General features: G+C 42.9%; 1 protein-coding gene across 9 annotated transcripts in view; it reads right to left on the bottom strand.

Moving 5' to 3' along the window:
- Positions 1-19341, bottom strand: part of KCNIP1 (potassium voltage-gated channel interacting protein 1) — a 383763-nt gene that overhangs the window by 49597 nt on the left and 314825 nt on the right. The window contains exon 2 of one of the 9 annotated variants that reach the window (XM_034960938.3): positions 16878-17039. The exons of 6 other annotated variants lie outside the window; for them this stretch is intronic. Coding sequence is in view for 2 of the 3 variants with exons in the window: in XM_034960932.3 (XP_034816823.1) it covers positions 5424-5532 (109 nt within the window). In the remaining variant the exon portion in view is untranslated. Of the gene's footprint in view, positions 1-5423; positions 5618-16877; positions 17040-19341 lie in introns of those variants that run through there. 2 more of the 9 variants (XM_034960932.3, XM_034960935.3) reach the window with 2 other exon arrangements.

Genomic DNA, 19341 nt, shown 5'->3' with positions numbered 1-19341 from the left:
GGGGATGGTGCTTTGGCCACAACTCAAGTGTAAGGCGGGCTGCTGTGGTCTGCCTTTGCAGTGTAAAGTCTCTGGAGAATGTGGGACAAAAAACAATTGGCAAACTGTTAATTAGCTAAGCAGACTCCTAAAGGCCAATGATTATAGGAAATAACTTACTTGGATACCCAAATGAACCATGGAGAATCAAGTGCTTGCCTCAGAACTGAGTGACTCTCCTTGTTAGTATCTTCCTCTGTTCCTCCCTCCCCCTCTCTCTCATTCTCACCTCTTTCCCTCTTTCTGCCCTGCCATTTCTGACAGTTTCTCTCTTCTCTCATTTATTGTAGCTCTCATCTTCCTATCTTATCTGTGCTCTCCTCCTTTCTCTCTGGAGATAGAAATATTATGTACCTACAAAGCAGGTTCATTTCATTCCTCTAATAGACTTTGTGTTCATTTTTTAAAATTTAAAAATTAGATGGTGATCCTCCTTATGTCAGTACTAGGAATCTGCTCACTCTAAATGCTAGTATCCTGATAGTACTTTGTCCTGGGGACAAAAGTGGGGATGGGAAGTACAGGCCAGCAACAAGTACTTTCACCTGATCTGTAGAATAAGGGATGGTTTAAAAAAAGGAGAATCTGTTCATGTATTACTTGTGTAATTGAATATAAATAAAAAGGAAATGTCATTAAAAAATCAGATGAGCTGAATATTTTATGTTGTTCTTTCTCTGAAGAAGTTCAAGCCAGCTAAATGCAGTTGCTTTTACTCAAATTGGGCCTTGTTTCCCCCCAGAATCTATGATATGGAATAGAAAAAGTAATTTTAAAAAGTTTATCGGCTGGGCACAGTGGCTCACGCCTGTAATCCCAGCACTTTGGGAGGCCGAGGTGGGTGGATCACCTGAGGTCAGGAGTTCAAGACTAGCCTGGTCAACATGGGGAAGCCATGTCTCAACTAAAAATACAAAAATTAGCCAGGCACGGTGGCACATGCCTGTAATCCCAGCTACTCAGGAGGCTGAGGCAGTAGAATCGCTTAAACCTGGGAGGCAGAGGTTTCAGTGAGCTGAGATCGTGCCACTGCACTTCAGCCTGGGCGACAGAGTGAGACTCTGTCTCAAACAAACAAGTTTATTATGCTTGCTATAATAGACTACAAAATACAAGATATTCTGGTCCTCACATCTAGTGTGCCTTTTGGGCTGGATTTTAGAAGAGACTCTCTCAGCTGCAAGAGTCTGGGTATTAGGTAGGCAGTTGGCAGAGTGGGATCTGGAGTCAGTCTTATTTGTTGGTCATAGTTGGGATCTTCAGGCTGTGGCTAAATGGAAGGGTGGTTGGCCTGGGTTTGGGCAACTCTGGATGTCCCTTTGAGATCAGAAGTAATGAGAAGGCTTCTGACCACAGAATGTGTTCTGCTCATTGGAGGATGGAAAGTATTTGATGTCCTTTTGCTGATCATACAAACAGAAAAGTCTTAGGGCCAAATTGGGAACCCACGCAGAGCAGGAGACTGAGTTGTCCTTATGGGCAAGGAGAGGCCAAAGGTTACCATTCCCATTTACCTTGAAGGAGGTATGTTCTGGGAGCATCATAAACCCTGATGGTGTAAAAATGAGAATACGATAAACAGATTAAGTAGACAGAGAGAAGGATGGGAGAAGGAGGAGGAAGTAAAAGCGTTCTTGTCTTCTGATATTTCCAAGAAGGTGAGGAACAGACATTGCTTCAAGTCAACATGTAAGTAATTAAAGGCTGTGTGTCATTTAAAGTGTAACTATATCTGCACTAAAGAACTAAAAATAGCCAACCAAATATGAAGGTAGAAAGAGGAAAGAGATAAAAGAGAGAGAGAGGTTTGTGGCTTATGTTGCAGAGGAACATATTTACTGGGAGATGCCAGGTCCTTGTGTGGCCAGTGACCAGGATGAAGGAGGGAAACTCCCGCTGGTGGGAGGTCAAGGCTGCTATTTCTCATCCTCCTTGGAATTGCAGAGAGAAGTTGACCTAAGCCTTTACATTCACTAGCATTCCAAATCAATGGGTCTATCCATATCTGAACTTTTAAGTGGATGTATTTTATTTGATATCATATTGTGGCAAATGAAGAAACATTTCCAAATACCGATGTATTATTTTCCTAAGACTGTCATAATACATTACCACAAACTAGAGGCTGAGATTGGAGTGATGCTGCCACAAGCCAAAGAACACTGGAGCTACCAAAAGCTGGAAGAGGCAAGGAGGAATCCTTCTCTAGAGACTTTAGACTCTAGGGGAGTTTGTCAAGAACTTGATTTCAAACTGCTAGCCTCCTGAACTATGTGAGAATAAATGTTTGTTGTTTTAAGCCACCCAGTTTGTAGTAATTTGTTCTGGCAGTCCTCAGAAATTAATACAACTATCATTCTCATTTCTTTATTTTATAAATGAGGAAAGAGAAAGCTAGGGAGAAAAAGAGACTTGTCCAACCTCACACAACTGATAAATGGCACAACCAGAATTGCAACCGAGCTCTTTTGACTCTTGGCTCAATATCTGTATACTGTTCTAAAATTATCCCTAAAAGATTGGCCAGATGCGGTGGCTCATGCCTGTAATCCCAGCACTTTGGGAGGCCTCGGCAGGTGGATCACCTGAGCTCTGGAGTTCAAGACCACCCTGGGCAACATGGTGAAACCCTGTCTCTACTAACACACACACACACACACACACACACACACACACACACACACACACTAGCTGGGCATAGTGGTGTATGCCTGTAGTCCCAGCTACTTGGGATGCTGAGTGAGGAGAATCGCTTGAGTCTGGGAGGCAGAGGTTGCAATGAACTGATATCATGCCACTGCACTCCAGCTTGGGTGATAGAGTGAGATTTAGTCTCGAAGAAAAAAAGAAAACCTTAAAAATAAAATAGGAATAAGATCAAGGGCCGAAGGAAGACTACAGATGGGTTCTTTGGAGATGTTTCACTGCTCTCCTTAGAATGACGGCATTACATTGGTCCTGGTGTATCTACTAGGAGGTGGTATTCTCTCTTTAGTACTCAAATTGTGAACAGAGTCTCCATATCAAATACACATTAAAAATGGCATTTTGGACCATATGGTAAGGGCTCTAGCATAAGAGCCTATGTGTGGTAAAGACTTAATGGCAGACTGCAGATCCCATCTGGAACTGGATTACTTGCTGAGGTACTTGGTGTACAGAACAGAGGGTGAAATTTTAGAGACAAATACCTCCACCTTGCTATTGCTGCATTTTTGGAAATTTTATTTAACTTCTCTAAATCTGTCTTCTTCCTTATATAAAAGGAATCATGATATTTAACTTTAGCATTATTTAAAATGTTTTCCTTAGAGCATTATTTTGAGGTTTATATTAACTCATGTATATAAAGGCACTTAGCACTGTACCTGGCACATTGTAGGTGTTGAATAAATGTTAATTTCCTTCTTTTTCTTCACCTAGAGTTTCCAGAAATAGTTCTCAACATATGTTCTCTACCTTTCACCTTAAATCCCCTCATTGCTATAACATTAGATGAATGATTGATATCCTTTATTGTAATAAAACAAAAACTGCAATCATGAGAAGTTAAAGCAGGGGAAGGAAGATGGATACTTATGATATGGAAAGGAAGAGCAGGGGAATATTTCTACTGCAACTTTAGCCTTATAAGAAAGTAGGAAGCTTGGCCAGATGCGGTGGCTCATGCCTGTAATCCCAGCACTTTGGGAGGCCAAGGCAGGTGGATGACCTGAGGTCAGGAGTTCGAGACCAGCCTGGCCAACATGGTGAAACCCTGTCTCATCAAAAAAAAAAAAAAAAAAAAAAAATAGGAAGCTGTTGCATTAATGTGCAATCTTAGCGGAAGCTGCTCTGAAGCTCTGAACAGGAATGGAACATGTTCTCTTGAAATCTGGTGGAGAACAGGGGCTCTGCTCAGTTGGTATATTGACTGGCAGGTTGAGTTTGGATCTTCAGAAAAGCACATCTAAGGGACCAAGGGCTGGAGCAGACAGAGCTAGTCTTCCAGATTGTCAGATTTCAGGTGATTTTTAAGGAAGAAAAAGTTTTCCGAATGTGCTTCAGCTTTCAAAATCTCAGGGAAGCAGGGCCTTAGGGTCATAGAGTCACTAAATTTTAGCTAAAGCTAAAAAACATCCTTACGCACAGGGCTAACATGCTGAACAGTAAAGTGGAGCTGTTCTGGTTGAAGCAGAGCTGAGGGACTCACAGTCTGGCTGCCCATCTCAACCCACAAAAGTGAATAAAAGAAACCTTTGGATCACTCTAGAATTCCAAGGAACAGAGATCTAAAGTCATCATAAGGAAACCAAGACCTAGAATTTTTAAAAAAATGACTTGACCAACATTAAACCGAGACAGATTATGGATAGAAAGTGGATTTCTTGACTCTTACTCCAGGGCTTACCTCATCTTACACTTCAGTTTCTGGTCTTCCCACTTTCAGTTGGTATTTTAGCTAGTCCTTTGTCTACAAATGCATTTCATTATTATGTACGGTTTTGTCATGTGGTGCCCCTTGGAAGAGAAATTCTGTCTACACCATGCAGTGGTGGAAGAATATACACCGAATACACATTATACATACTTTGGATATACACTATTGGAGTTTGATCTTGTTTTATGAGCCCAATTGCTCATGAAATTTGGAATCTTTCCTGGAGCCTAATTTTAAGTGACAAAAATCATCTAGACAAACTGTGTTCTATTTGGAACAATATCTCATAAGGAGGAAAAATAAAACTCTTTGTTTCTTGAACTCCTTCAACGTTGGAAACCAAATCACTTTCTAATCCTAAACAATCGGGTTAACCTGGATTTATAACCCCATTCTCACTAAGGAATGGAGCTGAAGTCAGAGCTGAGGAGGTGGCTTTGGAATAAGGGTTCTTAAAAGGGTTGAGCAAAGAAACTGACATTTATTAAATGTGTTCTAATTGTGAGACACTGTGATTAGCATTTTACAAAGGTTTTTACCTCCATATAATCTCCTAAACTTCTTTAAAAAAGTTAATCAACATAATGGCTTTTAAAAGTCACTGGCTTCCATCAACAATATACGTAGTTACCAGACAGCTTCAGAGAGAATTGTGATGTGTTGTGCTGGCCTCACCCATAGCTAATAATCCATCAAGACTCACATGCTCATAGGGCCGGAGCAGGAGACCCTAACTTCCTGGCTCCGGCACTCCCCAGGCGCACCACATTTCAGCACGACGGACAGCGCAGCACTGGGGCGCGACTGGGGAGGCGGGGACCAATACCACGCTGTTTCAGCCCGGCTTTTTCAAATCTCTCGGGTCTCCGCCCTCATTTCCGTGCATTTTCGAAACGACTCTCATGGCAACCGAAGCCACAAAAACACATTCACAGAAAACGGGGAAGCTCCAGGGTTCGCTTACCGTCTGACAAGTCAATCAGTCCGAGGTAGTGCAAAAGTTTCAGGGAGGAGCACACGACCACCACTATTCCCAGTGTCTGGAGCCCTTCGGACTCGCCCTCTGCCCACATCCTCACAGCACCCTGGCGCACCAGCAAGCGCTAGGCGGTCATTCAAAGCCAGAAAACCAGGCTTCCAAGCCTCCCTTCCTGCTGTTCTAAAGTGCACGGTTTATTTTCCACCAGTCTGCCTTCCTCTTTCTGCCTCCCTCCCTTCCTTCCACTCCTACCCCTCCCTCCACCTCTCTCCTCCTCCTACCTGGTAATCTCTATGTTTCATAGTAATATTTGCTTTTATTTCCTCTTTTCCCAAGGCAATTTCTCCAAAGGTTTAACCGGTCCCTAATCTTCTGCTAGCTGAGTGTAACCATCACTGGCAACATCTCATGGCATATTCTCTCGGCAGCTCAGAGAAAACGTGTGTCAGTGTAGACCATTTCAAAGACATACAGAAAGAGCCCCATTGCTTTAGATCGCAGATAGATGGAGAGATGAAAGATACTTTTTCAAAGGGACAACAATTTGTCTTTACTTCCCAGTGAAAAACCCAACAAGCTGGTCTGGAACATATGTGGTCCCTGCTTTGACACAGTGAAATGTCCCTGGAAACTGTACCACCAGGAAAGCTATGGTAAGCTGGAGTGCGTCTCAGTTATATTTGTCTTTGGGAAGGTTTTATATTAGTATCAGAAATTATTAGATGGGTAATCAGGCTGGCTAAGTATCACTGGGCAGCACTGAGTGAGCAAATGTTCTGGAAATGAAAGAGAGAATGAGGAGGCAAAAGAGTGATGCTGTCGGCATGTCCTAAATTTTTGGGCTCTGTGGGGGAAATTTCCCTTCTTCGTACACTGGATTGTCAGCAGTGAGCCTGGTGGGGAAAGGTGCTTGACATGAGGAAAAGGGAAAATTGCACTCTTAGAGTCACAGAGACCTGTCCTTGGGCAAGTTCCTAGATCTCCATGAGGCCCAGTTTCCTCTTCTTAAATAAACTTAATGCAAATAAGAGAATCTGTGTAAAGTGTGGGAACAGAGCAGGCACTTCACACATATTGGTGTCAGATTTTGAGAATACACTATATTGACAACACTGTGGAGCAAAGACACTCTCTTGAATCACTTGTAGGAAGGTAAATTCATAAATAAATTGTATATATCCATTTATTCAGAAATTCCACTTGTAAGGATACCTACATATGCGCACAAATATATATGTACAAGGATATTCATTGCATCATTCGTTTATAACAGTAAAAGTCTGAAAGAACTTACATGCTCATCGGTGAGAAAACTGGTTCCATAAATTATAGTGCATACATAAAAGGAGTACCATGTGAGCCATTAAAAATAATGTGGCACATCCATGTATCTTTTCCTGGAAAGATACTAAAAATATACTATTAAATGAAAAAAAAAACGCCCTAAGTTGTTTAGTACCACTATTACCAATGTTAATATTATTTTAATATTGGAAAGGAACACACACACACACACACACACACACACAATGTCATATACATAAAATATTTCCAAAAGGATACACTAATAATTGAGCATTTTAGTTGCCTCTGGAGAGAACTGAGGAACTGGGTTCAGAGGGTGACTGTTGCTGAAATTTTCTCCTATGTATGTGCGTAATGGATTTAAAACAACAATAACTGAATGTGAATGCTGGTCTCTCCTCCCCTTCCTTCTTTGTGAAAAGGGAGACATAGTCTACATATTGGATTGAGACTCGGGAAAATCTTGTCTTCCCTGCTCTGTGTCTCTCCACTCTGTTCTTTGTGTCAATCTCCATTCTCATTGGTGTGTAGGCAGTGATGTCCTGGGGTCAGCCCACTGCATCTCATGAAAGCTAATTGTTAAATTTTCAGGAAATCAGCAAGGCAGTTGCTAAACCTTTGTCAGCTTGAAATCAGCCATGGTAGGGTGTTGACACCACAGAAATGCTACACATCAGTGTTTCTGCACCCTCCCCACTGTCTCTGAATTACCAGGATGCCACGCTACCATTCCAGATCCCATCTGCCCAGAAGAAAACCTGAGAAATTCACCTGCCCAGAGGTTTTTCTGACTTACTGTGTTTCCTCTCCTCTGGGGCCCTAGCAAGTGTAATAATTAACCCACTGGGCTTAATGGGATTTTAGGCATTCACATATCCAGATATGCGGAACTAAATTAGAAGCAGGAAGACTTCCATGTTTCTGGTAAGTCAATACTTTGTTCTCTTGGCTTATCTTAGCTGTATCTCTTCTAGGTTTCTACTTACTCCTTCCCCTCTCCCTGCTGCTTCCTTCCCAACAACTCTCTGCCTTATAAAACTCATGCTGTTCCTGATCTTCCCTCCTGTGTATTCTCCCTTTTTGCAAGCTCATGCATAAGCTAGGCATAAGCTCTCCTCTCAGCCATTTTCCTGGGCTCCCGTCCCAAAGTTTCATCTATTGCCCTTTTGTACTGCACACAAAACATTCCCAGTGAGGTCCCATCAACAGGTAATACTGAGCATCTGTTAGATATAAGGTCAGGTGCCAGGAATTAGACTTAATCCCTCACTGCTTTCTGGTATTTCTAGGAAAGAATGATGCAAGAAGGTAGAGTAGTGGTTCCCACTGTCTGCTTTGCTGTTACTGTGTAAAGACTTACATTCTTCCAAGAATTCTGACTTCACAGACAGCTCCCCTTCTGATTGTCTCCAAACCTTGAACTTTAGGAGCAACTGTGTCTCAGGTGAGTCACCTCACTGGCAACCAGAAAGACTTGCCTACTATTTCCTAGAAATGGTGAGGTGCCACTTCTTATCCCCAATAACGTCAGAAGGAAATCCAGGTCTCATAGTAGTGGGTGTCTGAGTGACAACCCAAAATCTACCTGCCTCCAAAGTCTGTGCTGTCCTCATATGTCCCAAGCTGAGTCTGTGATTTGGCATTTGTGAAAGATACAGGAATTGTTTATCAGAAAACCTGCCTTCTTCTCACATCCCAGTTCCATCAGAGCCACAAGGTTTCTTCACAAATCTCTCTACATGTAACCAGCTTTGAAATATTTATTGAAGTTCCATCCTTCATTTGATGAGAAATGTTTGCCCTAATTGGGGCACTCATGGAATCTATTTCACAAATTGCTCTTTACTATTTCCATCTAGAGTGTAAGGTGAATATGTTTGTATTGGAGATGTGAGCCTGCACAGATTCTGATATTTCTCTTACTAAATTTGTCCCAAATTACTATTTTATTTTTTTGGCCAAGAATCTTCACATTGTTGGTCCTCTTCAATTCCTTATCAATACTGACAGGCATTTTTTTTTTCCCCTTAGGTCCCTTTGCCTTAAAGAAACAAAGGTTTGATTATTTGTGAAAAGGTTTCTCTAGGTGAGGATGATGTGTGTCAGGGGGATGTGGGGTTGTGGGGGGATTAGCTGGCCTCATGGAGCAGATACCTGACTTTTGTTATGATCCAGACATCATAAAAGACTGGATTCCAATTTAGGTCCTTGCATCTTGACAAATGAATACTGGCCATGGTCTGAAGAGTCCCCCAGGTGTCTTGGAAACCAAGATGGTCACAATCACAAATGCCAAGTTTTTGCCAAACAATTTTAGCTCTGGGTTTAAATTTTATCTCTGCCACTTACTAGATGTGTGACCACGATAAGTCACTCAAGCTCCAAAAGGAGCCAGTTTCCTTACCTGGGAATAATACTGATACCCATAGCATAGGGTTGTTACAATAACAAAATGAGATGATGCCATAAACTGCTCAGCACAGTCCCTGATACCCAGTGAGTGGGAGTGTGGCACAGAGGTCCAGAGCACAATCTCTGGGTCAGAAGCCTATATTGACTCTTAACTCTGCCTCCTACTTAGCTCTGTGACTATGATGAGTTACTTAACTTCTCTGTGCCTAAGTTTTCTCACCTGTAAAACAGAGACATTCACAGTATGTACTTCATAGAGTTGTGAGATTAAGATGAATTAGTAATTATGCATAGAAAGAATAATATTAGTATAATTATTACTGTTATTATTAACCATAAGCTAGAGGCAATAATGCTCAGCTGGGCCCCATGGACAAGTCATATATTGAGTACGTATAGTCTGGAGATCTGGATCTGGGGAGAGGAAGGAGTGTTACTTCAGGTAGGGGAATCAGACTTCCTCTGGAAATTGCTGGGTGCATGAACTCCAATTCTCCAGCCACAGATCTTTCTTCCAGGCAAATGTTTTCAGCTGAGTATGATTTGTTTTTGCTTAAACTTCACTTGAGTATTGGCCTCTAGCAGTCACAAAATCAAATGCAATTTTAGCTAGCTACTTCTGCTGCTCTCAGCTTGCTTGTTGCTGTGTAACCTGAAGTAAATGGAGAGGCCCCGTGGTGCAATGTCCCACAAGATCGGAGCAGTTCACTTAGTTATCTGAAAACACATGTGCAGTGTGACATCCATGTGCCCTTGACTCAACAGGGCTTGCTGCTGCCATGGGGGCTTTCTGAGTGGTTCTCCTGGTAAGGTACTGTCTAAACCTCATTTGGAAAAACTAATTTGATAGGGGCCTCATTTTCCAGAATGTTCTGCTGCAGTCGGTATTAAAATAATGCCAATAATTGCACTTGAAGTTTTCTTTTCTTTAAAAGGTGCGAAAGAAATGAAAGAACTCCTCAGAGCACCATCTCAGAGCTCCTGATTCTATCAGAAAGCAATTATTTAACTGCAAGATGGTTATGGTTCAGAGAGAAAATCATTACCATTCCCATCACTGACGAAAATGGGAAAATGATTCGTGTGTTCTTTATCTTAGCCTTTATCTTGGTGCCCTTTTGTGGGCACAGGATGGGTTTGTTTAAATTAGTTATATAATGATAACAATTGCACAATAATAATGATATCTCCCTTCCTCCCTCCCTCCCACCTGTAATCCTTTCCTTTCCTTTCCTTCCTTCTTTCCCTCCCTACCTCCCCCTTCTCTCCCTCCCCCGCCTCCCTCGCTCCCTCCCTCCCTTCTTCCTCCCTTCCTTCTTTCATCTTCCTCCCTCCTTTCCGCTCTCTCTCTTTTCTTAGATATTCACAGTCCGCCCAAGCTTTTGCACCTGTTGGACACTGCAGATAGATAAAAAGTCTTACCTATTAGGAAGTTCATAAGGTCTAAAATGTCCTTTAGGATTTTTAATTTGCAAAGTTCTGTTTAACCTTTTACATCTATTTGCATGTTGCAGTTTCTCAATAAATATTTGTTGAAACAATACTATGCCACTCTCCATAATCAACTTTTGAGTTAGGATACAGCATTATTTCTGTTTTATAGATAAGAAAATGGGGGCAAAGAGAGGGAAACTAAATGTCATTAGGATTTTCCATGGGGCAGGCACTGTGCTGGGCTCTGCACAGTTTTCTCCTTTATCTTAATTATTACAACTACTAATGATGTTTTTAGTGGTGTCAACTTACAGAGCAATTTATTTTATTTTATTTTATTTTAGAGACGGGGGCTTGCTCTGTTGCCAGGCTGGAGTGCAGTGGCACAATCTCGGCTCACTGCAACCTCTGCCTCCTGGGTTCAAGTGATTCCCCTGCCTCAGCCTCCTGAGTAGCTGGGACTACAGGTGCGTGCCACCATGCCTGGCTAATATTTTTGTATTTTTTAGTAGAGACAGGGTTTCACCATGTTGGCCAGTGTGGTCTTGATCTCCTGACCTCGTGATCCACCTGCCTTGGCCTCCCAAAGTGCCAGGATTACAGGCATGAACTACTGCACCTGGCCATTTATTTTTATTTATTTATTTATATATATATATTTTTTGAGACAGGGTCTCACTCTGTTGCCCAGGCTGGAGTTCAGTGGTGTAATCATGGTTCACTGCAGCCTCAGCCCCCTGGGCTCAAGTGATCCCCCCACCTTAGCCTCCCAAGTAGCTGGAATTACAGGTGCAGGCAGCAAGCCCAGCTAATTAAAAAACATTCTAGACATAGAGATCTCACTATATTGCCCAGGCTGGTCTAGAACGCCTGGGCTCAAGCGATCCTCCTGCCTCAGCTCTCAAAGTGTTGGGATTACAGGTGGGAGCCACTGTACCCAGCCCAGAGCAATTTTAGACAGATGCTGAAAGGTTAAAAAAAAAAAAAAAACCCTCTGTGCATCTAGCTACAAGGCTTTCTTTCAGAACCTGTCATTGGGAAGAGGTGTTGTGCTTTAAGCAGCACCTTGTGGAATCCAGCAGGGCTGGCTCTCCACCCCAGGGTCTCTGTCCCTCAGGAGTTAATTCTCAAAGTCAGGTCTGCTTATTTCATTTTATTATCAGCTCCATGGAGACTGGAGAGGAAGGAGGCAAGACAACTGGAGAGAAGCTTCCTGGTTTTCCCCTGGCATTTTAGAAAACCCTTGGAACAATCATTCCAAGCATCCTGGGAGATCAATTTTGGGAGGATCTTGAACCCTGCTTCCAGGATTCCATGTCCTTTGGGATAAATTTCAGAACCTACTCTCCCAAAATGTCAGCCTGCAGGGCCCATTCTTCATTCTCCATCACATCAGCATCCCCCTCCCCTACTAGGGTTCCAAGCTGACAGGTGCAGATGTAGGTCTGTCTGCTTAAAACAGGCTGGAGAACGGGAGTCGATGCCTCCCGGCAGGGAGGAATAATGAGCACATTCATTAATGACTGCACCATGTTCCTGTGGATTGTCAGCACCAATCATTTGTTGCTTTGAACAAAATGTAACTGTTGTCAATGGAAAGCCATTTGCAAAAAAGCCAGTGAGTAATGATATTTAGATATCCATTGACATGTTTCAATTTTTACCTTTTGTCTAGAAGGGATCAGAATTTCAACAGAAATTCCAATTCAATACACACATTTATAATCAAACCTGTGGATGTAACTTAACTATTAAATGTTTCCCTCCTTCCCTCCCTCCCTCCCTCCCTCCCTTCTTTCTTTCCTTCCTTCCTTCCTTCCTCATTGCTTTCCTCTTGGGAATAAATTGCCAGGCATGCTGCTAAATCCCCTACAATGCCCAGAACAGCCCCCATCACAATGAAATATCTGTCCCAAGATGTCAGTAGTGCAGAGATGGAGACAATCTGCTTTAGCATTTATCCCAGGAATAAAACTGCTGTGTCACAGGATCTATGCACCTTTTACTAAGTCTTGCCAAATTGTTTCCCAAAGTTGTTTTACTAATTTACCCCCAACCTAGTAGTATGTGTAAGAGCTCTCACTCCCCACCCCCGTCCACCGCCATTTTACAGATTAAAAACCTGAGGCTTTGGAGGGTGTGGAGTAACTTGGACAAGGGTATAGAGTGACAGGGACATTAATAAAGCTTTGAGAGTGACATAGATGTTATATCTCCCTGCGAGGACACAGCCCAGGAAGATACATTCAGTCCTTCCATATAAGAGATATTTATAAAGTCTTAATTACATACCAGGAACTATACCTTACACATGTCTTCTCAAATCTTCCCCCAACTGTACAAGATAGTATCAGAGCCCACTTAACAGCATGGGCTTTGAAACCAGCTAAAACAGATACTAGGTCCCAGAGTGGTTATTCACTAGCCCTGTGCCTCAGGAAAGTTACTTGAGCTCGCTAAGCTTCAAGTTTCCTCATCTGTGAAACAGGAACCATGGTAGACCTACGTCACTGTATCGTTGTGTTGGAGATAACACAATAGGCGATCCATAAATATTAGCTGTCATGGTCGTCATCATCACCACTCTCACTTAACAGATCGGGAATAGAGCCTCAGTGTTTAAGCTGCAAAAGGTCACAGCTAGTAAGTGGTAGAACTAGAATTTGAACTCAGGTCTGTCTGACTCCAAAGTTTGTCTCACTTTAACTGTGTCAAGTCTGTTACCCAAGAGGGGAGGACTCCTAGCCCCATCTCACCAGTTTAGACTAATCGGGGTTGGGCAGAGACAGCACATATGAATTACTAAAACTCAGAATTCATCAAACACTTTTAAATAACACATTTTCATGGTATCATGAATATTTAGTAACTCAACTAAGTAAAACAAATGTTGTCAAGATATCAGTTGCCTGGGGACCTGCTATAATAGATAGTCCAGGATGATCTGTAATTAGAATGTGGACTGCATGAAAATGGTGATTCTATAGATTCTGAAAACGACCTCTTCTCTTACAAATTATAAATATCTCCTTTACCATATTATTGCTATCCATCTGTTTCACCCTTGAAGACAAACCAACTAAAACCTATTGCCTAGGCAAAGATCACAGATTTTGAATTAGTGGTGTCAGAATGAACAATGCTTGCCTTCCTACACCCTGTTTGCAATCAAATCCTCCAATTTCTCCTCTATTTTCCTCCCCCCTCCCTCCTGGGAAGACATTTGTCTTCAGAGGCTGGCAATGAGGCATTTGCCATTAGACACACTATGACATATTTTAAATATGCTCTAAGAAGCCGAGGCTAAATTACACTGGTGAGTTATTAAAAACAGCTCTCAATGCTATTATTATTTATTGCATTTGCAACTCTCAGCAGCAGCTGATTACACTGCTTAATCTTATATTTTTTTAAAATTCTCTACCCTGAAATTAATTCTCCCCACAATAAATAAGCAAGGTCAGCCACACTGAACATCCTTTGGAAGCGTTTGGATTCTGGGAAGGAATCTGATGGACAGCCCTGGGGCAGAGCCTCAGTTTCTCCAGGGGAGGAAGCCCTTCATTTGAAATATGGACATCTCTTTTCTGAACCCCTTCGAGAGGGAGTTCTCCATATCACAGGTCTCACCACGCCAGTCCCTTCCATGCTGTCTCTGCAGCTGCCATATGTTGCTGTCATTGAAAGGCCTCTGTGATCTGGCCCCTGCCTCCCTCCCCAGCCTCATCTCTCATAGCCCCATGTCCTCATCCAGGACTCAGTCCACGAAGTGACTTGCATTTTGTTTCCAGTGCCAGGCTCTGCCCTCTGAGCCTTTGCATATGCTGGTCCTTTCACCTGAAATTCTGCCTCCACCCTTATTTTCTTGGCCAATACCTTTTCCTTCCAGAAGCAGCTTAGGGAATATCTCCTTAGTGAAGTCTCCAGTGAGGAATAGAAGGATTTCTTCTCCACATTCATAAAACTGCACCCCTCCGTCTATTGTAGCACTCGACACACTGTATTGTCACTGTGTATTTGTGTCTCTTTTTTGTTATATTGTGAACTGCTTGAGAGCAACTGTAGTTTACCGTCTAAGCTTTACTGTCTAAGCTCCCAACATAAGCCCAGGACAAAGAAAGTGCTTTGAGAATTAAGAGCTAAAAAATAGAAGTAATGTAGTAGTACAGAAAGAGCCAAAGCTCTTGAATGAGGCATTTATTCATTCACTCATTCATTTATTCAACAAATATTTATTAAGCATCTATTATGAGCCAGGCTCTGTGCTAAGCACTAGGGATACAATGATTAAAAATCAATGATTCTAATACTAATGGCATACTGGGGGAGACAGACATAACTCAAATAATAGCATAAGTATATCATATAAGCCATGATTGGTGCCATAAAGGAAGAATACTCAGGGCCATGACAGCATAAAGATAAGGCCCAACCCAGGCTGGAGTTTGCATAATGAGTTTCATCAGGGCTGCCCTCCTTGAGGAAGTGATGCTTCAACTAAGAGCTGAAGGAGGAAAAGGCATTAACTAGGTGGTAGGTGGGGCAAGAACATTTAAAGCAAAAGAGACAGCAAGTGTAAAGGTTCCGAGGGCTGTGGGGGCCTAAGTGCTGAAAAGGTGTCTAGGAATGAACCAAAGGTTAGTACTAAGGCCCAGGGAACAGGCAAAGGTGGAGGTGGTGTGCGACAGATCAGGTTGGGAGGCACCCAGGGGCCATGCCATGCAGAATATTGTAGACCGTGTTAAGGATTTGTCTAGCCTGGCCACAATGGGTTTTAAGAAAAGGAACAACATTTTGCGTGTGTATGTGTGTGTGTTTTAAACCATCTGCAATGCAGAGAACAGAATGGGGGACAAGGTACACAGAGATTGTGGGGTATGAACTTCCAGACTACCTCAGAAGACACAGTGACAAGGTGGTGTTAATGCCTAAAGGACCACAGGGAGTTGGGGAGACTTCCAGAAGTCCTCGGGGAGACACCTGGACCATGTGTCAGGTTCACAGGCCTGCTCCAGATGTCCTCTTCTTTTTTTTAATTTTTTTTTTGTTTTTTGAGACAGAGTCTCACTCTGTCGCCCAGGCTGGAGTGCAATGGTGTGATCTCAGCTCACTGCAACCTCCACCTCCCAGGCTCAAGCAATTCTCCTGCCTCAGTCTCCTGAGTAGCTGGGACTACAGGTGTGCTGCATCACCACACCTGGCTAAATTTTTGTATTTTAGTAGAGATGGGGTTTCACCATGTTGCCCAGGGTGGTCTTGAACTCCTGAGCTCAGGCGGTCCGCCCGCTTCAGCCTCCCAAAGTGCTGGGATTACAGGCATGAGCCATTGTGCCTGACCCAGGATGTTCTTTTCCAAAGCAGGAGCTCCTGCTGGGGGAAGCTCAGCCTTACTTGGGTTAACCAAATTGGTGCAGGGTCAAGGGGCTCTGCTTTAGAGCAGAGCTCCCAGGGAAACTGAGCTCAGGCCAACTCTATAATTTATAGTTTATGCCTCTAGGGTAGTGAGGTCAGAGAACTGAACCCTTCCCTGTAAGTTCTTGCCCTAACTTCTGAGTCCTTGGAAGGGTTAGGTCAGCCCATCCTAGGCTTAATTTGCTACCTTAGAAAGAATCAGACCATGGGAGGTCATCTACCTTCATCTTTCAACTTCATCCAACAATCCATTCATCCATCTCTCTCTCCGTCCATCTGTCCATCCATCCATCTATTCATCCACCCATCCATGCATTCATCCAACAAATATTCACTAAGAAAATATTAGAGGACGGTCTGGAACCTGGCCTTTCAATCCTCAATATAGTATGTGTTCTGCGCTGGTCCACATCTGCCCAATTTGACTTACTGTTTGTCAGCTATAGGTAAGGGATGAAGTCTGGCCCAGACTCTGTCAAAAAATTTTGTTCTTTCAGTTCTCTGGTTGCTGAATTGGATCCCCAGGCAAATCCTGCATTCTTCTCTCCTGGTTTAATTGGTCCATTATTTTAAACTTTTGTAGATAAGGGAATAAAAAAGTCAGTGGAATATTGTATTCATCACATTCAAATTAATATGCTTCATTACCACAAAGACAAGGAGTATGGTTGTAATATTTTCTCAAAACTTTTAATTGAACAGAGCATGGGAGGGGGAAAAGCGAAAATGGAAACCACCAAGCTCAGATGTTGTTTTTCACTTTCTCAAAATGTGCGCTGTTTGTAATCCACTCATCTCATTAGTGTTAATTATGACCTAAAATAAAATGGCATTTAACACTGTGCTGAGACTTTAATTAAAGCCAAACCTTCATACCCAGGAACTCTCCGAAGTCCGAGATAGTTACTCTAAAATGGTATAACCTTCTGCTGAGCCAGCGGTATCCACACACTCACTCCATCCCCTGCTGCTGGAAGCCTGCTACTTCCATCCACCATCCATCCATCTGTCCTTTCAACAAATTAATTTAAGGTAGTTCTGGGGAAAGAAAATGAATATTTATTAAATACCACTCTATGACTTTAAATACATTCTATGTAGCCTAATGTAGCACCAAGGACCTAGGAATATTCAAGTAAGGACAGTGAGTAGTAGTGTATACATTATCTCATTTAATCTTCAAAATAGTCTCATGAAGTAAGGACAAATTATTATATTTATTTTACAAGAGGTAAAACTGAGGTCCAGAGAGATTTGAAAACTTGCCCTAAATCATATTGACAGCATGTCTTCCTGCTTTACACTGCTGAGCTAGAAAGAGTAATCTGAATTATCTAAATGTATTCATTCATTCATTCACTCATCATTCATTCAATAGAGATCACCCACTATGTATCAGATCTATGCTAGGGGCTAGAGAGACCCAGTCCCTTTATTCACACGATCAGTGGGGCAGGCCTACAATTGGTAGAGATAACAAGACTGTGATGAGAAAGAGAAGCAGGAGGGCTGTGGGGCTAGGCTGCAGGGACACCCAGCCCAGCCTGGGAATCCAGGAAGGGTTCCCCAAGAAGGTAAGACTAGTGGAACAATTTTATCCATAATTCCTACAGAAGGACCCACTCAGAGGGTGGCCTAGTGATTCTTTCAGAGATTGTGGCAACCCCAAAACCAGCTTCCCAGAAGCAAGTGTGGTGCAGGGCCCATCCAGCCAGACTGCAGGTAGCCTGCACCTGGGAACCACCTCCAGGAAGCATGCTAATAACTGACCCCAGTCATCTGGGCTGCCTGGCATCAGAATCTGTGGATAATACTGAAACATTAGTGTCTCGAACAGATTAGGCACTAGTAAGGAGTGGCACACCCCTCCTCCACCATCATGGTTTCCCAACTCTTGTCTGGTTTCTGGGTTCTGGAACCTGAGCCAAGCATGCCGTCTGTACTGGGCTCCTCCCCTGTATGCCAATCTCTTTATTTGAAGGAAAAGTACTTGACCAGATCAAGTAATCTTGATCAGATTACTGATCTGGTCAAGAATTCAGAGATTTCTAGGGCTGACATGGTGCTGGAACAACCAACATGCTCATCGACAGGGGAGGAGGCTGTGGCCCAGACCAGGCAAGCCACCTGTCCTGTGTCATACAGCAGAACCAGCCCAGGACTCCTGACTCTAGTCTGGTGGTAATTCCTTTGTCCTAGCAGGGACCAGTGGAGAACATTTTAGGAGAGGTCAGGATGCTGAAGAAAATGATTCTTGCCCATAGATTAGCTTCCTGTTTACCAAACTTTGCCTCCCCTCCTTATCTGCCCTCCCTGTCCAGGAGCCTGGCTGCACAGCTACTCTTTCTGCCTGTGGCTTGCCCATCAGCTCCATGCTTAACCTCTTAGAGTTCCCCTTTCAAGCTTCATCTTCAGGGAAAAGGGATGCAGTTTCAAGGAAAAGTGCATATTGCATTTCTGCAGCCCCACATCTATTACCTGTGATTTCCTTTAGGGATAAAACCTGTGAAAGTGGCCAGTGTGATCCTTGGATAATCCCTCAGTCACCGTGATTGGTTTGGGGATGGACATATGAGCCCATTGGAGCCAATGAGATTCTGTAAAATGTTGAAGTTCAGTTACATGAGCCAATAAATTCCCTTTTGTTTAAGTGATTCTGGGTTGGCTTTCCTTGTACTTGCAACCTGAAGAGTCCCGAATGATGAAGTAATAAAAACAGTAACTCGAGTAATATTAATTGGCTGCTTACTCTGTGCTAGGTACTGTGTAAAGTTCTTCCATTTGTGAACTTATTTGGCATCCCCAGCAACCTTATGGGATAGTCAATATTGTTATCCTTACATTGTGCCTAGTGAGGTTTAAATAACTCAGGCTGCTTCCCAGCAGGTAAGTGATGGAGCTGGGCATTGAACCTGAGCAGCCTGGCTCTACAGTCCATGTTCTCAACCACAATGCAATACTGCCCCTCAGTACACACTCTTCAGCTAGAGCCCCAGGAAACTTCTCTTCCATTTGCTGGTCTGGTGGAGACACAGTTCCCAACTCAGTCAAACTCTCAAGAAGGACCGCATGAATTTCATTAGGTCTCCATGGAGAAGGCAGTTTGCTTGTGCAAATTCATCCCTCCCAGGGGCCTGCCTGCCACACTATGCCTGAACTTCTATCATTAGATATGTGTTTCTTCAGATTGCTAATAGTAATTATGGTTATAATAATGACAGTTTTTACTTTTTTTTTTTTTTTTTTTGAGACGGAATTTCACTCTTGTTGCTCAGGCTGGAGTGCAATGGCACGATCTTGGCTCACTGCAACCTCTGCCTCCCAGGTTCAAGCAATTCTC

Source organism: Pan paniscus, chromosome 4 (assembly GCF_029289425.2).
Source record: "Pan paniscus chromosome 4, NHGRI_mPanPan1-v2.0_pri, whole genome shotgun sequence".
Taxonomy (NCBI): domain Eukaryota; kingdom Metazoa; phylum Chordata; class Mammalia; order Primates; family Hominidae; genus Pan; species Pan paniscus.
Note: the sequence above shows the minus strand (reverse complement) of the source record. Positions and strands in the feature narration are given on the sequence as shown.